Raw genomic sequence first — 26,737 nt, 5'->3', positions numbered from 1 at the left:
GGGTCAGATTGGGCTTGTTTACCTTGCAGACTGCAAATCTCAATTTTATGTACATGCTTTTTGTATAGTTTTCAGTGTCAGATTACATTTTGTATGACAAATCATGAGATCAGGTTTGCATAGTGATCCTAGGCTGAGGGGGAATTTTTCCATCTGCCCTTCCATCGCCACCCTTAGTGCTGGTGCAAATCCTGGGGACCTGGCCTTTTGGTGTGGGTGCCAGATGTGCTCTCTTCCTTCGTTAATGCAGTTTATCTGAGAATGAGAAACTAGGAAGGTAGTTGTGAAGGTGTTTGGGCCTGTGTATCGCACCTGCACTGTCATTGCCTTAAAACCCTTCAGGACTATTTGTAGACGCCTTTTGCTTACCTTCTCCCTCCCGCTACTTCTGTGAACCCACCAAGTGACTGTCTTCTCACTGATGAGGCTGCTGGGTTTTTAACTATTTAATGCTTTAATCCCTGCATGCAGTAACTTGTATCAGAGTAGCTGCTCATAGAAGGTCAGAAGACAGATACATTAGTATTTCTAGAAGGTGTTTCTGCAAGGTTTAGTAGTTTGAAGACTACTGCAGTTAGTTTGGTAGTTAGAAAAGCAAGAGAGCAACTCCTTGATGTTGTTTCACGGGTCACTGTTCCAGCAATGAAAGTGGTTTTTTGGCAGATTCATTAGGCAGGTAGAGCACTTCAGGGAAAATTAGCTCTTCTCACAGAAAAAGTCATGTTAAAAAAACCAAGGCAATACTAACAGTTTCACTCTAAAGAAGCAGATGGTGTCAGTGGGACTTCTCTTCCAAGAGAGATTGTCTTAAGCGGCAGTATTTGTATAAGTATTTGCTTTTTCTTCTAGTTCATAATTTTGTTGTTAAGACATTATTATTTCCCAGCACCTTTCCCTTTTTTGTCTGCTTCTAGCTTTCAAATATTCTTTCTTAACTCTCTCTCCCCACAATTGCCAGTTATTCTTTCTTCTAGTGACATAAGCAAACCATACATCTAAGTTTTTACATCTCCGTTATTTTGTGCAAGCAATTTCAACAAAAGACAAGGATGTTTAAGTGCATTGCTCACCTGCTGGTTTTTTATGTAAGCAGCTTAAGTTCATATGAGCACTACCCAGTGTACTGGCATAGACCTGTGACAACATTTTGCAATAATTTCAGTAAAATTCTCAGTTCCAAATTTGTGTTCATCTTTCTTATATATGTATTTCTGTTCAGGTCAGTGAACAGAATGCAATACTAGCTGTCTATATAATGTGATGGCATGTGTAAGTAGCATTCTATATAGGGTTTTTTATTATCAAAATTGGGATAAGGTACAGATAAGTATATTTTTGGTCTTAACAGTGCTAAGTATTACTGAGACATATGAGGACATCTGAAGTACTGGGAGATGTTCTGAGGTCGTTTGTTCGTATTCCTGTTTTCCTATAAAATAAGAGGAGACGAACATCCTGAGATCAAATAAGGAGTAAATAGAGATGCTTTAAGTCAACTAAATGAAAGGCAAGAATCAGTCAACAGTTATCTTTTGTTATGTTAACTGCCTTCTCCATTGCTGACAATTCAATGCTGTCTACAGAGGTGACAAACTGTCAGACACTAAAGCAACAGACCACTTCAGATAATGAAAATGTAAAAAGACATCACACTCCCTGTGTGGATAAAGTTCCTTAGTTTTTACTGTTAAGGTTTCCAGATCGCAGAAGGAGATCAGAAGCACTTGGTTTTCTTGTATGCTTTTTAATGTTGCGCGTGTGTCTTTACTTGTGTGTATCTTTTATGCCCAAAATTTTTATGCCCAAGAATTTGTGCCTAAAAGACTTTTTCTTTAAAGACAAAAATAGCATGGAACAGTACATTAGGTCTGGTCTTGTGCTTATCAGGCATTCTGAACTCCCACTTAAATAGGTGGGAGTTCTTTTAGCTATGATAGAAATACAAAATTGTGAGCCAGAACTGCGCATTTTATGCCTGGAATCAGTCTGTATCTGTTACAAAAGCAGTAATGCCAGTGCTTGGCTAACAGCAGGGAAGCATCAGCTTGGAGAACTTTCTGTGGGTGGTGTGGTACTATTCTGAAGTGACTTGGACATTTTGTGACTTCCCTACTGAGGTTTGTAATCGTGATGGTAAAAGAAGAGCTCTTAATCAGCAATAAAAATCTGAAACAACAGCTTTGAACTGAACGTTTTGTTCTTTTTGATGGCTTTTAAGTGGGTTTATTAAAGGTTTTGATTCTTCCTATCACGCAGTCTCCCCCTAAATTAGACTGTTTCACAATTGCTTGAAAATATAGAATAATATCCTTGAACAGCAGAAAATTACATGTCTAAGTTTATTTGAGCTGCTTTTCAAAAATATTAGTAAAACAAAAATTATGCTAGTAGCACCAACAGTACTTCAAGTAGTGAGATGTGTAGAAGACTAGGTTCCTGCTCAAAACATACTGCAGTGGAGTACAGTTCAAGAATACCATAATTCAGATTCATGCTGGGAGACTAGCAAGAAGCATGTTTCAGGGGAAAGGAAAGAGGGATGAGGCTGTGAACTTCATAGATATGTGATTTCAGACCTTCCAAAACATTTGAACAAATGCAGATTTCTCAAAACCAGAGTTGATAAATATTTGGATGTCCTTCTCTTAGAGTCCTTCTCCACCTTGGACTACATAACTCTGGCTTTGCAGCTGGATTTCCTGCTGTTGTTGCTTTCATGACTCAAATCTGTCATGAACGGGTATAACTGTTCATGATCTACTCATTACCGACAAAACCCAGTGGAGGTTACAGCTTAGAAGTATGTCAAAACCTGGTCTGTCATGTTAAAGTAGTCAGTGTGATGACTTTCTAATCAAAATCCTCATCTGTTGCTTATGTGGGAGCAGAAGGAAAAAGAGTTAAAAGGGCTACACAGAAATCTAAAGTCATTTCCTCTTATTAACAGTCTCAGTACTTACAGCAAAAGGTCTAAATCCAATTTTTTTCTTGTGCAGATCTCATTTTGGTACATTATTGTTGATAAAGCTTGTATAAAGAAAGCCTTAAATCACCAGGCCTCCATTTTACACAAGGCTATATTGAAATTCTGTAAAAATGTTTTCGGTCTTCCTGTTAAATGTGGCCCTGGAGTTCCTTTACCTGCACCATTATATATACCAGTTAATTGCTGCATTTGGAAATACAGCACACCACTTGTTTCTCACCCATACTTTTAGAAATAATAACTCCATTCATCTGCATCCCAAATTTTTGGGTTTTTTTTGGTTGTGAGTCAGTTAGTTGAAATAAAGTTACACCTTGAGATTTTATAGTTTCATAATTTTTCTTTTAAGCTAAAACTGCATGTTGCAATCATTTGGCTGAAGCCCACTAAAAAAAAACCCAAATGATTTCTCTGTGGTTGAATCATTCAGGCCTGTAAGCTGTAATTAAAAGCTGATGTTATTATGTAAGTACAACCGTATGAATGGGGTTTTTTTTTTGCCAGTTCTGTTCACTGATACAGAACAGAGCTATTCATAATACACTGCATGACTTTTAATAACTTGCTTCGTTAGTTATCCAGATTTTTAAAACATCACTACATTCAGAAAGCTTTACAGCTAATGATAAACTGCTTAGATATCTTGGAGAAGAGCTCTCACTGTCCTTGGTAACAAACAAGCACAGGGACATGTGTGATATTCTGTCCCTTTGAATTGGTAGGATTTGGTAATTAATAAAAACCCTTAATTTGGAAACCAGGTGGGAATTTTCCATCAGAATGAGTTGTTCTGCTTTGATTGCTTTTATTACTCATTTGGAGAAGGAAAAAGGGTGTCATGACAGCAGAAGGTAGCTGAATAAAGCTCTGGTAGCTGAAGAAGGAAATGAGAATTCCTTTTTAACTTCAGAAATTTATGTCTGCAGTCTTTTTTCTTTGGTTTTTTTTGGGGTTCTTTTTCTTTCTTTCTTTCTTTCTTTCTTTTTTTGTGGTGATGGTAAATTTGTAAGCTAGCTTCTGATGGAGTCATCAGCTTTTTGCAATGAATGAAGCTGCGCTTTGCTGTCTAGCCTCCTTTTTCTCATCAGCCATATTGTGATTGCTAAAACATGTTAAGAAAACATTATTGTTAACAGTAATGCTATTGACAAAATCTCATTTTGTACAACTGTTTTCCTGGTGTAAAGAGGTGTAATGTACTTCATCAAAACACTTTCAATTCATTAATTTTAACTTATAAAATTAAGATATTTAAAATAGACTTAATTGCCATTTTTAGACTTTTAAGAGGTAAATATGTGGTTCAGATCTTCTAGCACTTAAGATGGTGAGATTTCTAATTTTTTCTCAAGCTATTTGTTTCCTTTTGTAATTAGTAGTGGGAATGGCCAGGTCTTAAAGTAGATTTTGTTCCTGTCTGTCCTTTGTCAGCTTTATCAAGAATGTCTGAACTTGAAATATATTTCTTATTTTAACCAATAGAAAATCTGTTGTAATTGTGCTGTGTTCCCTTCCCCAAAAGGAAAACAGGAAACTTTCTCATGCTTTTATTGTTTGCATAAGTAATAGCTTCTGTAAGCTTGAAAATGAACTGCAACTGTGTGGAGCTTAGTCCCAAGTCTGAAGATGTGAATGGGTGGCCTCCTGTCAGCCTGTTGAAATCAGCAAGTCTGGGATCCTGTAATTTCTGTGGGTCTCAAGCCTTTAACAAGCACTTTTATTTTTATGCACATATATGTATATTTGGAGAAGACAGGCCTTGTCTCCCTGAGTAAGGAGCTCGCATCCTTACGGAAAGTGAAATTACAAGCGAAAAGTGAAATGGCATTGCTGGCATTCAGGACAGATTTTGATGTGATTGCTATTAATTATATTGGGACTTCTTGAGAAATAAGAAATTAAAACTGTGTGCTAATATTCATCTCTACCTGTTATCAGTGTCCTATGGCTCAAATATATCTCCCCCCCATCTTCTTGTCTGATCCACAGCTTCTGCTGTTTCTTAAAGCCTTTACTGAGACGGAGCAGACAAAGCTGGCAATGCTTTCTGGCATCCTGTTAGCCAACGGGACTCTTCCTGCTACGATTTTAACAAGCCTCTTCACTGACAATATAGTCAAAGAAGGTAATTTTCTATATGATATTTTTTCTTGCATTAGCTCTAATAGGAAATGTATTTTATTGCAGCCTATTTTATATGTTGGAAGCCTATAACTGTACAACAGAAATCAGTATTTTAAAGCTGAAGCATGTACAGACAGCAACAGCCAACATACTTTGTGAAATCTAGTAAGAGGGCAGCCAAACATAGGAAAAAGGTAACAAAAAGTAAAAACAAACCCCAAAGGATTTATGCTTTTTGGAAGTTACACATGTGTGTGCAAAATTGTAGAATATATGTATTGTGATGCTATGAAAGTATGTAGTATAACATCTATTCCTGAGATATGTCTACTAGCATTTTTTCAAATGTTGCCAATACCTTGTGTGTGTCAGTGTGAAGTGGGACAGAGAGCACATGCAGACCAACTGGATATTGCGAAAGGAGAAAAAAAAAATTCAAACCCTGATTTTGCCTTCATATCAGTAGTGATCAGTGACTGATACACTTTCCCATGGACTTGTATTTACCATATGATCAATAACTGTTCTTTCAGTTTCAAGGTATAATGCCTTCTTGAGATTACATTTTTCTGGGGTTTTTTTTGAAGGTTTTTATTTAGTTGTTTATTTATAGCCATCTACCTTGGAGTCCTGATTTTCCAAATGCTTGCTCAACAATGTCTTTCTCTGCTAGTTACTGACTATCTGGAATAATTGCAAATGCACTGTCAGTGTTGAACAGTTTTCATGAAATCTTTTTGGTTTTGTTAAAGAGCTATATATTGACTAAAATGTATTCTAACTTTCATTAAAAAAAAAAAAAGAATTCTAATTTCATGTTCTCATTTGCAGCATGCTAACCATAACATTTGTTTTCTAAATGCTGCAGAAAGAAAAGCCACAGCTGCAGCTTTTCTCTGTCATCACCCACAGCTTTCAAAATCAGAATTAAACTAGGAGAAAATTCAAACAAAAGCACTAATCTATGTCTTCGGGTGATTCTCTGCAATGTTTTTAAATCAAACTCTGTTCCTAGTTATGGGAAGACAAGAGGCATCTGAAAACTCAAATTTTTAAAACTCAAGTGATTTATTTTAAATTTAACATCTTAGGAATACAATTGTTATGTACAAATCCTAGAACAAATTCCATTTGCATCATGAACTTAAGTTTCTAGGAGCCCTAAACTTTTGTCGGGAGCTTACATGCGCTTTTGGTTCTTGGTTTATATATACTAACAATGTACCTGTGTCAGCATTTGAGGAAAAGATTGTTCAAACAGTGTTCTGGAAATGATCTTTTATGGAAGAATAATTAAAGAAGCGAAGATAATTGAAAAACAGGAAAAAGAGCAGGGCTTAAAACAGGTAGATTATATAAGAATAAACTTGATACTTTCTTTGATTTGCCAAAAGAATACTGCAGGCAGATGAGGTTAAAATACATGACTAAACAATTAGGTGAGCTGAAGGAGTTGTTGATCAGCATGAGAATTATAACATTGACAAAGAATTGGATGAAAGTGAGATAAGGGTAGATTGTGCGGACAGGAGATCTGTCAGGTTTGAAGGCAATTACTGAATTCATTTTAGGATTACCCTTTTTCAGTATTGTCATTACTTTTACTGTGAAGTATAGATGGAAAAAAAGTCTTTTGAGGATGTCTGATGGATTTCTAGCCGAGACTGGGAAGGTCTAGGCAGCGGTGGAACCTCATCAAACTTAAGTGTACCCTTCTTGTCAACCATGCTGAAAAAACAGTGCAAATGCAAAGAGCAGCTAATGGGGTTAATCAATAAAATGAATGGCTGAAGTTACTTTCTGCAATTAGGGAAGAAAAAAAAAGGAAAAAAAAAAAAAACAAAACAAAACAGAAAAAGAGAAGAGCTCTTTAAATGAAAAGACAGTGGCAGCTCATGAATAGAGTATAGGAACTGGCCAATGATAAATTTGAGCTGTGAATTAGAAGTAAGTTTGAAAACATATGCAGGTAGTGAAGCCCTAGAACAACCTCCCTCTAATGTTGGTACTGGCATGAAACTTGTTTTGTTTTAAGCTAGAACTTGAAAAAGGGTTTAGGACATGAGTATGTCCTAAAGGACAGTGCTCGGTGACAGAGATCATTGCATTCAATGTTGGTATTGAACACAAAAGGACATGTTGGATACGCTGAACTGTGTTTGCATGTTCAGAAATGACAGGTGGAAGTTATGCCTAGGTTCCCTGTTGGTTGATCGGGCTTTGTCAGTCTTGACTAGTCAGCCTACAGTACTTAAAATCGCTGCATCCTGCTGGTGTCACTTGGAACCGGCTGTACAACATGTAAAACAAGCCCAAAGTGGTATTTGTAAGGCCTCTCTTGGCGTGGCATTGTGTATCCACGGTTCCGTATAGTACTTCTCTAAGGATCGTGCCTTACGACTAAGCTCTGGAATAAGGTTGCCAAAACTGTCATAACAGTCAAGATCTGTAATGAATGTTAATGAAGTTTACACTGCTCCGGGAATAATCTCTTCTGTTCTTGTTTGATAACTCATTTAATCATTGTGTCTTAGAAATAAAAAGAATGGATGTTTATCAATAAAGTGGTAAAGAATGATGAAGCTACTTCCTACCAGTAGGTCCCATCTAGCTCTCAGAGCTTCAGGACTGTTTGGAGGTGAAACAAAATTGTAGTGACCGGCTATAGCATAGTGATACCATTATCACCACCCTCAATAGCACTGTAAATGTTGATGTGACTATAGTATGGAGAAACATAACTGGCCTACAGGGGAGCTTCCTCAAGGATGAGCTGGGTCTCCATCTCTGAGACCTTTCAGCTTCCTTCAGCTCCCTGCGCTTGCCACTTGCAGTGGAGAAGCCAGAGCAGAGCTGTGGTGGTGCTGCTGAAGGGACTTTTTTTTAGAGGAGGTGTGGGGCTAATGGTTTCTTAGCTCCCCTGGGAAGGCTACAGCTAGCAGAGGTAGAGTTCATTTGATTTAATGCACAAAATACTAAGTTGTGCCCTGAGGAAGGAATTTTTCCACTTAAAATAGTATTTGTGCCTGGTCTTACCAGCTACTAAATGCCTCCTAGGAGGATGGAGTACAGTCAGTTACCTTGAAGTTGCAAAGTTATTTAACCCTATTCCAGGACTTGCTAAAAAACCTTTTGAAGATACGTTTTTTTCCGGTTCTTATTCCTGACTATCCTTTATTATTTTGTGCCTTCATTTCCTAACTGATTTAACGCATAATTTTTCCTTTTGCATTGGACTTGGTCTGTAAATTGGGGAGGTAGAAAAAATAATTGCAAAGAAAATCTTTGAACAATTGAATGGAGATGGGCGATAGATTGAAAAGATTTTCAAACAATCTAGCATACTTCAGAAAATTAATATGGCATTAAAGAAAAAAAATGAACATTTCAGCTCTACGTGTTTGGTCCTGTTGTGATAAATGTATTTTCATTCCATATTCTTGTAATCATTTTGTAACCTTGTAGTTCTTATAGCCATCTCTAATTCATGTTGAAAATTGCTGAAGCATGTTTTGTGTTTTTTCTCAAACAGGGATTGCAGCCTCTTTTGCTGTAAAGCTTTTTAAAGCATGGATGGCAGAGAAAGATGCCAATTCTGTTACCTCTGCTTTAAGAAAAGCCAACCTTGATAAGAGATTGCTAGTAAGTGTAATATATTTTCAATAATACTTATCTCTCCTTGGGAAAGGAAAGAAACTGCAGATGGTAGTTTGCTCTAAGCATGTTAACTCCCCCTCAGACTCTCAGCATTTTTAAAATATTTTGAATCACAGCAATATTGTTATAGCTGTAGCATTGATACATGTTCAGGAATGTTAAATATCACATGTTTTTACATTCTGGGTCTATTTTTGCTGTAGTTAAATGACTATATATATGAGGCATGTGAATTAATTAAATGTTTTTTTTTCTAACCACTGCTAACAAAACACACACCACCAGCAACTGTGCCTGAGGGCTTTTATTTTTTTGAAATATGTTTTACTTTTGTGGATAATAAAGAAAGTATAAACGGTTATGATTAGAATGTAAGTTTCCAAAGCAACAGTGTTTAAATAGTATAGCGAAAGCACGGTAATCTAATTTTCTGCAGCAGTAGCTGTCTGGGTAGCATAAATGGTCCTGCTGTGATGACAGCAGACCTAGTAGGAGCAATGCTTTGGACTCAAAGCCCGTATTCTGGGTTTGTAGCAATGGCCTGAGGTATTAAGAGTATGTGTGAATATGCAGCGATGTCATGTGTCTTTCTCTCCCAGTGTTTTTCTGAAGAGCAATAAGGTTTTTTTAATCCTTAAAAAGATTGCTGCTGTGATAATCCAATCAAGTACACTACAGCCTGTGTAGCACTGCCTGGAGAGTCTCAGCATATTTCCTGTTTCTACCTCAGTAATTTGTGATTAAGCAAGAATCTTTCAAAAGTGAAGCAGCCTTCCACACCCCTTCATCTCTTCAATTTGTATTTGATTTTAAGAGTCCAAGTCATAAATAATTTGCTGTGAAGCTGTGAAATGGGCTAATTGCACTGTTTATTAGAAAGGGGGAAAAAAGCAAACTGCATCTTATTTCTATTTCAAACTTGACTGACTTAAACTTTCAGCTGTTGGCTCTCATTATGCTGCTATATTAAACACCTATGAAGTATCAGATGATGTTGCCTAGCATAGATGCCTTCATGAAAGTTTCTTCTTAATCTCATTTTCAGTAAGATTGAGGGTCTCTACCTTCTTTGTAAAAAAAAAAAAAAAAAAGTGCTGTCCATTCCACAAATGATTGTTGGACACCAAGAACTCAATGGTAAGCAAATGCCGTTGAATCCTTGCCAAGATGAGGCATTTGCTGTAGCAATTTTTAAGAATAATTTTAACTTTTCTAAGTAGCTGGACTTTAATAAATCATAGATTGACAATGTCTTTAACTCCTGTAGGTATTTCTGATCGAATGTTAACAGCACATAGTGGGTTTTGTGATTTTTGTTAAATGATGCATTAATGGTAATCATTGCTCAGCAGAGTAGCAACATCAGGCCAGGGTGCCTGGGCCACTTATGTATTGCTAAGTGTATTTTTCTTAAGAGGTTAATGTGTGGACACACTGGGAAGGCATGGTAAATGTGCTTTGCGTATAATGGCTTTACCATCTATTCCTTTGTACTTTTCCTATAAGACTCTTGGACTCTGGAAAAGATATAGTTTCTCTGAGGACTGTTTTGAGCAGTATTGTAACTCACAGCTATTCATAAGTACATGCACTTTGTGTGGAGTGGGTGTTAGGTTTTTTGCATAGCTGGCTATAATTTTTTCCTTCCACTATAATGAAACACAACAATATGAATGAAGTGTTGACTATTCCAGTGTTGATACAAGAATTTACTTTTTTTTTAGTGCAGTACCAAGTGATTCCTACTGTTCATTCTTAAAAAATGTTCCTTCCATTCTGTCAAGAATCATAGTTGGTTATTTAGTTAACAGAGAGCATTCCTGTCTTTTTAGGAACTATTTCCAGCCAACCGGCAGAATGTGGACCATTTTGCCAAGTATTTTACTGAAGCAGGTCTAAAAGAGCTCTCAGATTTCCTTAGAGTTCAACAGTCACTGGGGACTCGTAAAGAACTTCAAAAAGAGCTACAAGAACGTCTCTCTCAGGAATTCCCAATTAAAGAGGTAAAGGGTGTTTTTTTACAACTTTCTGTTTATATAATCATAGTCAAAGACTTAAATCTACACTGGGTAGAGAGGAACAGATATGAGCACCTCTGTTTTTTGTTAAATGATTCTAATTTATTCATCAGTTCACTCTGTGCTTAAGACTAAAGCAACAGAACATCCTCTGGATTTACAGGTGCAGCTGACTACAGGGTGGAGGGTTTGTTCAGTTATGCTTGATGAGAATGTGTTTCATTTAACTGCATTAACTGTTAGGTTGGAGGGGAGGGACAAAACTTGTAGTCAAGTTACAGTAATATTGCAAAATAAAAACATGCTAAATGCTTCCTTTTATTTCTTGTTCTAATTTTGTTTCTTATTACTTCTATACCATGGTGTTATTTATAAATGTCTGCAAGTATTTGGTAAGTCGGCATAATTTCTGGTTGATAGGAAATATTGCTTAAGACAGCAGTTTATTTCCTGCTCCAGGTAGTGCTTTATGTAAAAGAGGAAATGAAGAGAAATGAGCTGCCAGAGCCAGCAGTGATCGGTCTCCTGTGGACCTGTGTCATGAATGCTGTGGAATGGAACAAGAAAGAAGAGCTAGTTGCAGAGCAAGCCCTCAAACATCTAAAGGTGCGTAGATGGGTGAAGAAGGGAAGAGCTGCTGTGAATTAACAGAATACATTCTACAGCTGTCAAGTTTTTACCTGTTTCAATCCAGGAGGTTCTGTTTATATAATCATAGTCAAAGACTTAAATCAACACTAGGGCCCTCAACTAGAGTTTTGAGGGCTGACACTGAGCTCACCAGGCATTGTGTATAGTCCCTTTTCCTTTAGTCAAAAGAATGCAAAATTGAGGTAGTTCAGATTATTGGATGCCCTGAGGCATACAGTGCAGAGAGCCAGGGCAAACTGAGGTGGTCACAGCCTGAGCACCTCTGCATTGTGCCTTCTCAGTGTGCTGGATCCTGAGAGGCTCCTTGCACTGGGAACAATGGTAGTAAATGCTGAGATTCAGCTCTGCTCCGACCTGACTAGTAAGCCTGCAGGAACTGCCTTTGCAACGTCTTTGCCAGAAGCGAAGAAGTTTTGGGAGCATGGTGAGGCAGCACCTGTGCTGGCGTTGCACAGACCTGGTTAGATCCAGGCAGGACTGCTGAACTTTGAATATGTGAAATGGTTGTTGCCAATGTTCACTGTGGGAGCTGGATACTCGGCAACTTGTCAACTAGTAAGCCAGGAGCTGGCTTGAGAGCATGTGCACTGTATAGTGTGGTTACTCTCCCGGTACTGTCCTGCTGGATGAGAGAACTGAATGCGTAGAAAGACAGCTGTAGTTTGTTAAGTGATGACAGATTGCAGTATCAGAGTTGCATGTTGGTACAAAAACCCTTATGACCTTAGAGGGGAAAAAAACCCTGAAACCTAAAAACAATGCAGAAGCATCAGTGTCATTGCTGTGGTTGGTATTCATCATCTAAGTCTGAAGGAATTGTGTGATGCAAGACACTGTGAGAACAGAGGCAGAAAGGCTTTTCAGCAGAATTAGTCCTTTTAAGCTGGTAAACCATGAGCAAGAGAATACTCCCTCATAGCCAGGGCTGCAAAAATTTGCCCTAGGACAGAAACAATCTGTACTTTATTCCTTATGGTAAAATGGATCTTAAGCTTGATCTGAATTCCTTTCTTCTTCATATTGGATGCCTCTCCATACTTGGGAGTTCCCATGTTGGTTTAGCTCCTACTACTGCTGTCCTTTCATCTGAATTTGGTTTCCCAATCAGTCATCCTAGAAATGTAGTCGCTTGGGATCTTCTGTAGTCTTTGATGGTAAGATTTAATGCCTTGAAGTCTTCTCAAGTGACCCAAATAGTGGTAGAAAAATGAGATCGTTTCCGGAAAGGGGAAGAGACATTGTTTTTCTTGTTCTTTTGATGTAAAAATTGGTTGTATCTCTTTGAGTTGTAACAGAGTATCCATTGAGATTTATTGTCTGGTACCACAGGGCAAATTAACAAACACTTTTTGGAATATTTGAACATTAGGAAAAGAGAAACATAGCTGGCTTTGTACAAATATTATTGACCTTATGCTTAGTCCTATGCATCTCACTGACCCAAGCCATCACCTATGTATATAACCCCACTAAATTAGGTAAGTCATTTGGCCTATATAAGATAGGCATCTTTCTAGCTACATCCACTGTCTAAAAACAGAGGACAAATTTGTATGGGGTATTTACTATTTGCACTTACAGGTAAGATTTTGACAGAAGCAGTAGAAATAGAAATTTAGACTTTACTAGCTGCTTCTTTACATTTCGGTGTTCAAAAATGAACAGCATTTGTTGTGCACTCTTCCTCTATGGATAGGTAGGGACAGATCGTGGATTCCTCTCTTTGGGCTCTCAGCTGGCCCAATGTGTGAGCCAGCTCCAGAAATCAGATTAACGCTGTGAGTGTGACACAGAGCCGTGTTCCTGTGCCCTCCTGTGTGTCGACATGCCCTGAAACAATCTTGGAGCTGTCTTGCCCTGGTGGCGTGAGTCAGGATGTGTATAAATACATACTTGACATGAGACATTCCAGGTGGTGTGATCTATTCTTGTATGGCTGTACCTGACAAATAACTTTCACAAAGCACAGTTCCCAAAGTTTTGACATCTGAGTACCAGTCTATTAGATTTCTTTTAGTAAGCCGTATACAAGGCACCCCTGAAAAGATGTATCAAGGCACAGAATATTGACCTAGTTTACAGTTCTTAACAAGCCTTACTGGATGGGTGATTTCCTAATGGAGGTGGCGAGCAGCCATGAACTGGCGTACTTGGGCAGCACGCTAAATGTCAGGTGTGCCATCCGTATGGCAGGACTGGCAGGAGCTGAACTCAGGAGGAGATGGGGCAAGCTGTTAAACCCTGAATCTTACAGGATAAACTCCTCATTGTCCCAGTAACCTTGCTGTGACATGGGGGCTTAGCCCCGAAGGTACCTCCAGTGCAGAGAAGAGACATTCACTGTGGGTGGGGAGCACCCTCTGGACGACTGGCACCGCAGGCAAGGCCGTGGTGTGAGCTTCATGGCACTGCGACTGCTGACCCACTGCTGCCTAACCTGAGGTGAATGGAAAATAATGCCACTTAGCTCAGACAGCAATGAGAGGAAGCTAATTTTATGGTTCCTCACTCAGTTAGACACTTGTGAAACATAGTTGTAAGTCTGTACCAGTTGATGAGCAAGAGAGGAATGCGAAGTGAATCGGTCAGATGTGGCAAAATGAAGGTATCTTTCTTCTAAACTGAAAAGATAGGATTTTTATTATAAATTACTTGGCGCTTATAGACTGGAGCACTTCACAAACCTGTGGGTGGGAGTGGGTTCTGCTGAGGCTATTAAATAAACGAACTGCAATGTATATTGCCCTGTTTCCCTGCAACTTGCCTAGATACCAGCTGGATGCTTCAAGGGCCAAAAGGGGAAAAAGCGAGAGTCTTGCTACCCAAAGCCTGCACAAGTTTTGCAGTGTTTTTACCAAAACAGTAACATTGTTTCTAAAGATGTGGCTATACCTGCCCTGAGTGGGAAAAACTCAACCTCTGATGGTAGCTACATCGAGTCATTTGTCATAGTTACTTTGTAAAGGAGTTTCTTCCAAAACTAGTAACACTGTCTGTCTGCCTAGCCGCTCTTGTTAAAGGTGGTTGTGTGGTTTCTTGCTCTCTCTTTCTTTAAATTAACAGCTGATAATTATTTTGCAAAAGACATTCTGAACCAACCTTTCAAATTTCAGTTGATGTTCATGTGTTTTAATAGTTTTTTCCATGGATCATGTTGAGTAAAACCCGCAGCATTTAGCCTCCTGTAGAGAAGTCCTGGAGTGTATGTAGTTTTGAACATGTCCATCGGTGCCACTGGTGATGGGTGGTTTGTGACCTGACCGCGTCCATTGGCAGCCCTGGTTGCACAGACCAGAACTCTGCAATATCAGGCAATTGCAAATCCAGCTGAAAGATGTCAAACTGAGAGTCTTACTGAAAACAATGAAGAAAGGCTGAGCTGATCAGTGTAAGACCAATTTAAATAGTAACCTTAATGTATATTTAGCCAGGGGCTCTGAAGATCAAAGGTAATTTGTCTTCCCTTTAGCTCTGAAAAGCGGTCTTAATATTACCTTAAATTTATGATTGCAGTCTTAGCCAGACTCATCACAGGCTAAGAGGAAAGGAAATTGGAGCGATACGGATAGAAACACTGTCGTTTTTTTTTTTAAAGAGTGAAACAGGATATGGTCCTTTAACTTAATTTTTAATTTTAAGATCTGAAATAAGAGGGGGAAAATCGCATAATAAAAATATTTTTGCTTTATCTTTTATTATATTAATAAACTCCGGGAAAAGACAATGAAATGTACTGCCTCTGTCTTGACAGAATAACATTAGCAGTTCATACTGTGCTTTGAAAACTTTGCTGTTTACCAAAGCAAAGGTTGTCATGATAGTCTGATAGTGATAATGAGGAAAAAATAATGATACTTAATCACAGTTAACCTGGAATATTTTAATTTAATTCCATTTCCTGGGAATTCTGAAACCCCTGTGAAACTAGAGATTTGTGTTTTCATGCACTTCATCCTTGGATGTCTTACGTTGTGAACATCAATAAAGTATCAATCCTGAATCAGCAGCATGCTACCTTGTGAAATGTGCGAACAGCAGTACTTGGAGATGTGGACTTCATAAAGTGATTTTACAAAATTCAATATCTATAAGTGGTACTGAATTTTAGCTCACAGCATGCAGCTCATCTTAAAAAAGCTCATGGATATTTATGTATATGCATTGCATGTGCTTAAGTAAACACAATTGGCAAGTAAATCTAAGGTTTCAGTGAAACAGATTTTCAGAGATGAAATTCATGATACATGCATTAAAAAAATTTTTTTTATTTCTTTTCAGTATGCTGACATGCATTTTGCTTTTTACCTTCTCTTCCTTTCAGCAATATGCCCCCCTGCTTGCTGTGTTCAGCACTCAAGGCCAGTCAGAGTTGATTCTTCTCCAGAAGGTGCAGGAGTACTGTTACGACAACATCCACTTCATGAAAGCCTTTCAGAAGATAGTGGTACTCTTTTATAAAGGTAAAAGTCTATATCCACTGTTGTATACTGTGCGTAGATTCTCTCTACCAACCACTCACCTATGATGTAATAGGAAACAGACGTTCACCAGGTATTGCACGTGAGAAGGTTGTGTTGGAATTGAACTCTGAAGTACCTTACGCTTTGAATAGTTCAAAGGAGTGTGTGACAGCAGGAAAAGCTGAAACAAGCCCTTCTCTTTCTGTTGTGTTTATCCCATAGTCAAGAAGCATTAGCAGGATCCAAGCACCGTCCACAGTCTGTTCAAGTGCAATTTAGTCCTTGTATAAAACCCGTTTGAGGAAGACATTTCTATAAATTCCTGACAGATTTAAAAAGGAGATTAGAGCTTGGCTTTAAGAAACCTTGAAAGTGCAAACCCTCTTGGCAGGATGATTTTTCAGTTTTTTAGGTTTTGGGTTTTTTTTGTTACTCTCTCCCTGCCAGAAGGAGCTTTCCTTATTCTTCTTTCCCTTTTTCTTTCTCTGCCAGTTTCTTGCAAGTGCCATAGTTTGAGGGATTTAAGTTTTATTATGAGTTTGACTTCTTCACAAGTTTATTCTGATCGGGTTGTCATAGAGACTAATGGTCTTGCACTGTGTGTGATGGGTGGGTGCCAAGCAGTTTGTTCTGACATTCTTGCTATAAATAGTTGAAGGAGAAAAATCAGCAGGAGTAGAAACTCAATATTGATCTTTATTCACCCTGTTGTGTCCAGGTACATGTTCAAGGCAAACAAGTTCAGACTGTTAAAATAATTTCATGGCTTCTGAAGCCATGAAATAAGTGAATTGTGGATTTATTTCCATCCTTGTATCGATATAGCGTGGCCTCAAAAGTTCAAATGAAAAAGCAATATACCTTGTCCCTCTGCCCTCAACTTCTACAACTTGTGAACACTGTTAATGTCTGAGGACAAACTTGAAACTGCAACCTGCAGCAAGCACTTTATTCAGTTTTCTTTGGAAAAGAAAATTCACTTTGGACGTGGTGAATGAGCACTGTAACTCTGTGCACTCCGACCATAGGTGATGATTAAACCAGAAACAGTCTTGTGTAGGATTCCCTTCAAAATTTTTGTAAATTCATTACTGTGTTAGCCTGCAAGAACAACCCTGACATTCCAAAATATTTAGGAAAAAAAAAAAGAAAATAAATCACTAAATTGTACATTAAACATAACATGCTCTAAGAACCCAGTTCCCATCTACTCCGCTCACCCTGCATGCTCTTGTTCTGACTCTGGACATGTACTTGGGCAGGCTTGTTAGGAAGGGTGAGAAGACTTTAGCCTCAGCACTACAGGTGCCACAATATTGTTTAGGATTCACATGATGTCTAGAAGAATGTTTGGAGCTACCGCATGGCCTGTCGGTGGAAGCCGTGAGTTTAGTTTGTCCAGTATGTGCAATACTCACCGTGCCTGTGTTCCTGCCTGGAATATCTTGGGCAGGCGTGCCAGAGCACCTGCCTCTCTGCCATCTGATACAGTCATGCAGCGGCACAGCTGCCAGTCCTTCCTGACCCCATTTAGGCTGAAGCTGGGTCTGCCCTTTTTGGCAGGCTTACTGCTGCCTACTAGCAACTGCTCATCTGACCTTACAGCCACTAGCAATAGGGCCCTTCTGAGCGCTGGACACAATAAGGAAGTCATCAACTCCATCTATTTAAGGCAGCTTTGGAGTTAAACAGTGTCCATTAAGTGAAGACATGCTACTGTGTTAACCAGGGAAGATTCTGGGAACGCTAGTCCTCCAGTTCCTGTTTCTCCCACATGATATTACCAAGCTTTAATGGCTCATGGCTTTGGCTTGTCAGGAGCCATGCTGGCTGCCTCTGCTTCATTTCAGTGCTGGCAGATCTCACCCTCTCCTTCTGCCCAGTTCATACCTACCTATCCACTACAAACAAGACATCAAGTCTTTTTAGAGACGTACACTTTATTGTAGATAATCTGATGCTGATGGCATATCTTCTGTTTCCTAATAGTCAAGGATAACAGCCCCCAAAAGCTGTTACTGGCTATGTTGGTGTTGAGGGAATGGCAGACACTCATATTCGCCTTTCTGCTGTGCTTCAAGTGTAACCTGCACAGGATCTGGAGAGGTTTCAGGGTACCTAATGAACTTTTTCTAGTGACAAATCATAGAATCCTTATGGTTGGAACAGACCTCAAAGATCATCAAGTCCAACCGTATACCAAATGCCACCATGCCCGCTAAACCCACTAAACCATGTATCGAAGCGCCACATCTAAACGTTTTTTGAACACCTTCAGGGATGGTGACCCCACCACCTCCCTGGGCAGCCCGTTCCAGTGCCTAACGACTCTAACAGTGAAGAAGTTCTTCCTAATATCCAGCTTGAACCTCCCCTGGTGCAAGACCGTTTCCTCTTGTCCGAAATAAAGGCATCTGAAGTATCTGTGGATGGGCAGCCAGAAATGCAGCTACCTACCAGCATGAATGTGGACAGTTTATTGCTTATTATGAGGGAGTGCTTCCTGGGCATGAAGATAGTCATCAGTGATGATAGGCACCAAATGCCACTCATGCTTTGACAAATTTATTTGTATGACTACTCTCATCAGCATGTCCAACATTTTGCATTTAAATCCTTCTCATATTTCTCTCATAAAATAGCCTTTGGATTACTTTGCTGGGAATTACCTGGAAATACCTAAACACATTAACAGGAAGAGTGGGGCTTATTAGGACCTAGAAGGTCTTGAAAGCCTGTGTTCTTTATTCTATCTCTAAACAAAGAGGAATATCCACTTTTCCCACAAGGAAAGCCGAAGTTCTGTTTTCCCTTATGTGGCAGCAGCTTCCTACCAGCTTGTAGGTACAGTCTGCAAAAGCAGTTCTGTAGCCAGTTAAGGCTTCTTGATGTTGTTATTATTATATCTTTGTGTTCCTGGTACAATATAGAGAAAAATAAGCTGTCCAGTTCTGTACTGATCCCTGGCTATGGTATCTTCAGTTATCACTTAAAGCCAGTGCAATTATAAATCTGCCAGCTGCATTTTGACCAATAATCTAAAAGCCAGTTGCAGAATAAGAATTACTGAATCCTTATGAGTGACACCTAATAAGTTTGCCAGCCTCCTTGCTAGTTATGCTTGCACTGTACGATGTACGTTGGTTTTTAATCTATTCCATGTTGCTTAACTGTGGGCAAAACAAGCATTGTTGTTATTGGATTACATGGTATATATTGTATTCATTTGCAGAATCTCCTTTCTTTTAGTTTGTGTCCAACTTGGAAATTTCAAATGTGAAATCTTAACACTATTGAAATTAATAACTATTCCTTTCATGAGGATCAGAATTTCACCCTTTGAACAGCAAACAACCTTAGCAGGCACAAAGCCTCTGTGTACTTTTGCATTAGAATTCAAGACAACATTTAGAAAATATTGGATAAAAAAAAAAAAAATCACAAGTACATGTGAAGTAGTGCTCTGGTTTGTGGCAGCGTAATTAGGCCTCAGAGATACCCTTCTGCACTATGGAGATGTAACCAAATGATGCAGACTGTCTTCTCAAATGCTGTGGGAATCCTGCGCTTAAAAGAACTGAATCTTCAAGTTCCACTCGATACACAGGTTTTGTTTTTTCATTGAACACAATTATCTTTAAATATCTTCATTATTCAAGTAATTCCTTTTGGTACTGGATGCAAAATTTTCCCAGCAAAGAAAAAAATATACCATAAAGACCATAACCATACTGTGGGTGACATTCCGTGCACTGAAAGAGCTCTTGCCTTAAGGCTCTGTCCTCCCAACTGAGTTAGCTGCAATAGAGTTGAATTTTGCAGATTGATTGACTGTGTGGGCAGCTGACAGGGTGTGCTTTTCCCTTTACTGCCGATGGCTATGCAGTTTGAGTTGAAAGCAGAAATTCATTCAAACTGGGTGATTTAGTACAAAGCTGAGACCTGAACTTCAAATAACTTTCCCGTTAATCCTGCAGTAAAGACACTGCGCTCTTCAGTCTCTCTGCTCTGCAGCTTCTCCCTTTCATGAGGGATGTCCCTCGAGGTTCTGGCTGTGGGTGGTTTGAGTGGCAGTTGGCTGCACCTGCAGGAAAACCAGCTCCCTTGTGCTGACATCACCTGGGACTGCAGTGAAAATGATGTGCACATGCCCACAAACCACAGTGTTCAGCTCCAGTCGTTAAAATGTATCTATAATCAGCTTTAATGAGGAATAACTATATATACACAAAATGAATCATTCTCTTCCTCCTCCCATCCCCCCAAGTGTTCCCATTGCTTCCAAGCAAGCTAGAGGTATGATTAACTACACCCTGTCCTGCATGATTGTTTAATTGAGCATCTCTGGGCTGACAGGAGAGTATCATCTCTTATGAGCACTGGAGGCATGAATGTATTACAAATAATATTGCTCAGAAATTAAAGGAGAGTTGCAGTTATCCTTTTTGTAGTTGAATGCATTTTGTTCTTCTTTGTTAGTGTAGGAGGCTTATTGCTATGGAGTTTTATACAGGCAAATTTTTCATCCACCTGACTTGAGAATGTTTTAATATTTGAGGCACACAGTGAGGCTGCATGCTGCTATTGTCAGGTTTGGGGTTTTGAGGAGGGAGGGAGAAGCTCCCCCTTCTGCTTCGGCAACAAACCCATTGAGCTTACAGTCTGCAAATCAAAAAACTAAACTTAAATCCTATTATTCTTGGACTGAGATACGTGCCTACCTGGAGGCACTTCCTTGTACAGTATCGTAATATGGATTGTAATGCAGCAACGGGATTCTGCAGCTTCTTCTATACAGCAACTTCATGTTTTCACATGTCCACAATGGCCAAGAGCTAGCTTCAGCTGGGGAGGGTGTTGCTCTACTCTTTTTCTTTTTTTTTTTTTTTTTTTCCTTTTCTTTTTTCCCCCTCCTGAAGTCTCTCCTGATTCGCTTTGCCTGTCCTTAAGGATCATAATACGTGTCACACCCTGAGTAATTCTGCAGATGTAGTTCTGTGAACTTCAGGACGTTGTGGTTAATGTAAGCTTTTTACAAGCAGGGATTAAACTGCAGTTTCATGAGAGTCCATGTGAAATATTTCCAGGTTAGCTAAATGAAAATCCTGATTTGTTTAATGCTGTAATGCCTTTGAGCTGCTGCTGAAGACTACTGGCAAGTATTTAATGCCACATGTTTGAAACCTCTTTCTTGGCTCCAGTGTTTCTGTTACACTGGAGGAAAAGTTCACTGTGGTGAGTTGTGATTTCAGGAAGTCACGGCTTTATGTGCCACTTGTGGCGTTCACTATGCGCAGCTTTATATGTACTGAAAAAAACCCGCAACCAGCTCAGTCCTGTTTTCCCTGCATCTTCAGCTTACTGTCAATTGCAGTAAACTGCAAAGAGGTTTTATTTTGGAAAAGTTTCTGAGAGACAAGGTAACTTCCAGTCACACGCACTCACTAAATTCAAAGTTTTCAGGGAGACTTTCATATTCAGTTACTCTTGGATGTCTTGGGATAGTTTTGATTAAGTTCAAATGTATCCCTTGTTGCTTCCATCTGTTTATTATTCAACAGCATATGTGAAATTGGTTGACTCTATCTCATTTGATCAGATGCTTTGGGGTTTTGGTGTCATTTATTTCAGTTTGCCGCCTTCCCTTCCCTGCTGCATCTGCTATAACCTTTAGGCTGAAGCAGAAGGTGACGGTCAGGGTCAGCACTTCGGCAAATGAATGCCAAATGGGTGGAACAGCACCAAGGAGCTCAAGGAAGCAGTGAAGAACTCTACGTAAATATGTTGAGTTTGCAGAGCAAGGGAGGGTAGTTTGTTCAAAGACAAAGAGAATGGAAATTTTAATGAGATGTAGAAAGCTCTCTTTAGTCCTTGTGTAGAACAAATACAGTTTGATTTTTTTGTTTCTTTGTTTGTTCTTGCCTCTTGTATTATGTAACTGCCAAAATGCCATTGTGGATCCCAGATTTTGCCTCCACAGCCATCAATTACTGTGATACTTGGCTTGGCTGGATTGCAGGAGCTTTGTTCCTGGGGCTAGAGCTAGACCTAAATTTGCATCTGTTGGAAACAATAAGTGTCCTTGCTGTTTATTAGGATTTCTTTATTCTGAATCTCTCTCAGCCTCACATTCCCTCACTGACAGCTATTTTGTTCTTGATGCTTGACAGAAAAATGTCAGCAGTGCTGTCCATCTGAGCCAGTCCCTTAAAATGGGTGGTCTGAATAGTGGCCTTAAAGCTTATTAGCTAAAAACAATATAAAACCTTCAGGGAAAAATGATAGCAAAAAGTCCCTACTGGCCATCTTTTAACTGTTCAATCAGGAGGTGTCTGTCACTTCAGATTTCTAGAACCATACACAGTTCTGTGATCCCACAGCAAGAAAAAGCATGGTATTTCTTATTGTGGTAACTTCTAAAATGTGCAGATTTTTTTTTTTTTTTAATCCAACGATCTTACGTGGTGTATTTAAAGCAGATGAATAGAGAACTATCCTTTACAGAAGCACAGTGTTTGGTACTTTAAGCCTAATATGTTACACATTTTATTGCATCTGGAATCCCTTATATGCATCAGAAGATTCTGTAGTTGTAGCCTAATATAGTTCATGCAAACTTGTTCCACTGCAATCACATTAACTTATTTTATGATGCCTTTTAAAAAATCTTTCTTCCCTCATGTTCAAAATCTTCTAACCTCTAAAAAATACATTGTTTGTAAGAAAACACTGATCTGTATTTCAGCTGATGTTCTGAGTGAAGAGGCTATCCTTAAGTGGTATAAAGAAGCGCATGTTGCTAAAGGCAAAAGTGTTTTTCTTGACCAGATGAAGAAATTTGTGGAGTGGCTGCAAAACGCTGAAGAAGGTACAGATTTATTTAAAGAATTATGGTAGTCTCTTTGCAAATCAAATTTATTTTTCCAGATTTTTAGTTGTACCGGGCATATGAAGTATACAGACTTAGAACAGAAAATAGCAGGCTTGACTGCTCCAGATTGTTTCCAGTCATGCCTGAGCCTAACAACGCTTGCTGTTTTTTAATGTTTGTGGTGCCCTTGTGAAGTCCTTAAGTCATCAGGTACCACTTGTCTGGAGATAAATTCTTTAAGCTTCTGCAGAGAGGAACGCTGCACTGATGACAGTGTGAAGCACCTTGGTGTTAGCATGCGCAATCAAACAGTTTTCTGTATCAGTGCCTTTTCTGCTATTATCATCTGTACTGGCGACATAAATATAGCATAAGCCTGCCTGTGCAACTGCAGTTGAAATTGCTTTTAGCTGAACGGTCAGGCTGATATGTGTTCTGTATTTGCTGCTTTAAAATGGTTATTGGGGACAGGAACTAGTTTCTTAAGTCCCTAACTTTGTTTTTCTCATGTTCTACATAGGGAAATATTTTGGTTTGTACTGAATAAATAAGTTATCTTTTTTGCACAGAAAAGGATTCCACATCAATTGGGAAGATCAATCCATGTGTAAAGATAGGGATATAATTATTAGTGTTCATTTGTATCCATTGAACGTTATTAGTTTTAAAAGCTTGGAGGGAATATGTAGTAATGCCAACGAGCAGATAAAACTTTGCCGCAAATCATGTGTGCAGGTAGCAGTATAAAAATGGTAGCTCCTTTCACACTTGAGACTTTGGACTAGCAATCTTGGTCTAATTAAGCATTTTTCCCCTTTTTAATCTTCTGCTTGTATGCCTTTCTGTTGCTCTTTATTTTTATCCTTTCCTGCATGCCCCCTCTGCCAGATGTCCTTAATTACAATGTCCGGTACAAATGGAGACAAAATGTTACTGTAAGAACGTGTAGACCATGTTTGCTCTGAGAAATCTGATCGAATGTGTAATATTTGTTGGCAGCAAGCCCTTTCCTGTCAGGTGAACACAGACAGAAACATAGTATGATGCAAAGTAGCTTTAGGTGACAAAAACACCGTGTATGTTCTTACTTCTAAATTACTTCTACTTTTCTTACTTCTACTTCTCCTTCTACTTCTAGATTACTTTTATGCTATACAAATCATAAAAAATTCTGTTTGTACAGATTTCATACCTGCTGTAGGGTAATACCACATATGCCTTTCTAGATAGGCTGGATGATGATGATCAATATTTGCAGAGCAAAAAGTTTAAAGGGCGCTTCCTGGATGATAGCAGTACAGCCTACTCAGAGATTAGAAGAGCAAGCAAACAATGCTTATTCTTTATTAAGCTCAGATACGCCTTGCATGGCTCTGCAGATGAGCAGAATAATTCATTGTGATATTCAGAATAATCTAGAGAATACTTCATAGTGATCTGGTTAAAATTCTAGTGACAGATCTGTAAATGAAGAGCTCCACAGTGGAGGGCAGCAGAGTAGATCTTCGTCTTCTGAAGCTATGTGTTTCTTTCTGGTTTACTGTTTAATCTGCCAGCCCTTCCTAGGAAGTAGGTCTGATGAAAATTTTCATTTGATTTTTGGAAGGATATCTTGTTATTTTTATAGAATTACTCACATCTGTCCTTGTGCAACCTACATGAAGTCTTTTACTTCTCTTCTAGAGTCGGAGTCTGAAGGGGAGGAGAACTGAGACGGTTCAACAAAGCACAGTCTCAATCTAGGTTAATGCCAAATGCACTTGGGAGTGCCGTACTGTTCAAGCAAAGAGGCTTTACTTCAGTGTCATACAGAAAACTATAGGCTAGGCTTTCCTTTTGTTTAGAAGAATAAAGGTTTTTAATGGAGCCCTGAGGCATTAGATGCTTTACTTGGGACTCTACCTCTGGCTCATTGTACACTAACTTAGGTAAAGACATTCAGCAAGGAGCCATATAGAAAAAGTGAAATGAAATACTTATGGACTCCTTTTTATTAACGGTCTTTTTCAGGTACTATGGTATATGAACACTCCAATTTCTGTTTATAGAACTGTTTGGTCTGTGTTTGTAGCTCAATATTGGCTTGTGTACGTGATTTGACACCACCACATTTTTTTGAATAAATGGCTTTTATATCTTAAGTTTCATGGTGTTAGTGTGTATGTTTTCTAAATTTGGTTTGCCAAAGTTTTTATGATTCTTCAAGTGAAAATTGCACAAGAATGTCAGGAGACTGTTTTCATACTTAATCACAAAATGAGCATCCGTAGTTAATTAGGATTGCTGTTTCATCTTTATTCCCATATTTCCATATAACTTCAGACAGATTAACCAGATTCCACAGCAAATGTTGATTCATTGCATTTATTAATTTAAAGAAAACAAACAGGAACAAATCTGCAGAGTCCCAGTTTTGTATGTACAAAATTGATGCAAATTATAAGTAGAATAATACGCTGTTCTCAGTTCAGACTACACTTAGTTATTGGTGATGGCTAAATTTTGCAAGAAAAAACATCACATTTTAGAAGCATTACCCTCAAAACATGCATGACTAGAAGTCATTACATGTGAAATCTGAAATTTATTTACATCAGCATGATGTTACAATTAGATATTTGACTGAAATACATAAGTGAATATGTAAATTTCTCAAGACCCATCCTACTTACTTTATTATTCCCCTTGTGCCTTGATGTCATGCTGTTTACAATTCCAGTGCCCGGGACCTGGTTAGGACATTGCCTAAATAGAGTCAATGTGCAGGTTTGTACATGCGTGCAAGTCTCAAAACCCAAGCCCAGAGCCAGAGGTCTGATGTTGTGGGAATGCTCAGCCAGCGGTTGGGATCAGAGTTCCTGGAATCCTGTGTTGTGCCTCGTGGATGTGAACTCAAGAGCAAAGGCCCAGTGCAGCATCATCTCCTGACTTGCGCTTTTTTTCACACAGCAGTTGACCAGGTAACAGTTGCTGCCATTTTATTTCTCACACGTCCAGTTACTTTGGAAGTATTCTTCTCTTACCCCGCTCCCCTCTTTGCTGTCCATGGCTCTGACCATGCTGGTGGCCCAGAATGACTACGGCAGTGAGTCAGCTTGCTGATACATCCCACCACTCCGGTCCATCTTCTCCTTAAGAATATGTTACAACACTCTGCATCCTTCCCTTTAAACACAGAGTTAAATCCACATGAAATATGAGTGATTTGATTAGTAAGGTTCAGAAAAGACAGGTTTGTATTCTTACAGGGGGAAGAGCATGAAAGAGCATAATTAACTAATGAAGTGGTGTATTTTGTCATTAGAAACCAATAAGCTAACGGATAGTACAGATTTTTCTATAGAAAAGTCAACACTTCATGCAAAGCACAGATCATATGGTTGTTAAATGTCTTAACATGTATCTAGCTTTACTGGAAACAGCAAATAGCAAGTGGAAATCAAGTGCTGTTGAATGCCAGCTTTCCATCTAGAACAGCATTTATTTTTATACCACATATTGATCTTTGGAAGGGGAAATGTGTCATGTGGATATTTCCAGTAACTTAGAGGAGATGGTAAGATAATCATATTAAAAAGCAGAATCGATGCATTAGCTGCATGCTTTCCATTTCAGTCTGTGTTATGACAGAAAAAAAATTTGCCGGGCACTACTGACGTGAGACCATCTCTTCACAACTCTGCAGCTGTGAAGTGGTAGTACCGAGTCCTTACTGATACGGAGCCACTATTGCTAAAAGCATTTCAAGTTCAAAACCGCGCATTTCTAAGGTACTAATGAATATTCAACTTGGGTGTACGTAACGCTCCTTTTCCGTATGATCTAAAGCTCAGACTGATGTCAAAGGTCACGGTGCGGAGGAGACCGTGAGACCGACGGCGAGTGCCGGGCGGCAGCAGGGGGCGGGCTGCGGGCGGGCAGCGCCATCTGCTGGAGAGGAAAGTCACCGCCGGGCGGAGGCGCCCCGTGC

At 39.0% G+C, this 26,737-nt stretch overlaps 1 protein-coding gene across 2 annotated transcripts in view; it reads left to right on the top strand.

Moving 5' to 3' along the window:
• BZW2 (basic leucine zipper and W2 domains 2) overlaps nucleotides 1-24,908 on the top strand; it is a 36,854-nt gene extending 11,946 nt beyond the window's left edge. The window contains exons 5-11 of one of the 2 annotated variants that reach the window (XM_009704068.1): nucleotides 4,976-5,111; nucleotides 8,643-8,752; nucleotides 10,600-10,770; nucleotides 11,245-11,278; nucleotides 15,843-15,896; nucleotides 22,642-22,764; nucleotides 24,451-24,908. In XM_009704068.1, the coding sequence (XP_009702370.1) occupies nucleotides 4,976-5,111; nucleotides 8,643-8,752; nucleotides 10,600-10,770; nucleotides 11,245-11,278; nucleotides 15,843-15,896; nucleotides 22,642-22,764; nucleotides 24,451-24,479 (657 nt within the window). In that variant the 3' untranslated portion in view covers nucleotides 24,480-24,908. Of the gene's footprint in view, nucleotides 1-4,975; nucleotides 5,112-8,642; nucleotides 8,753-10,599; nucleotides 10,771-11,244; nucleotides 11,392-15,757; nucleotides 15,897-22,641; nucleotides 22,765-24,450 lie in introns of both variants that reach the window. The other variant, XM_009704060.1, reaches the window with a different exon arrangement.
• The last annotated feature ends 1,829 nt before the right edge of the window (nucleotides 24,909-26,737 follow it).

The sequence above is a fragment of the Cariama cristata genome, unplaced genomic scaffold (assembly GCF_000690535.1).
Source record: "Cariama cristata isolate BGI_N322 unplaced genomic scaffold, ASM69053v1 scaffold39050, whole genome shotgun sequence".
Taxonomy (NCBI): Eukaryota; Metazoa; Chordata; class Aves; order Cariamiformes; family Cariamidae; genus Cariama; species Cariama cristata.
The sequence above is the reverse complement of the archived record's forward strand: the minus strand, read 5'-3'. Positions and strand labels throughout refer to the sequence as shown.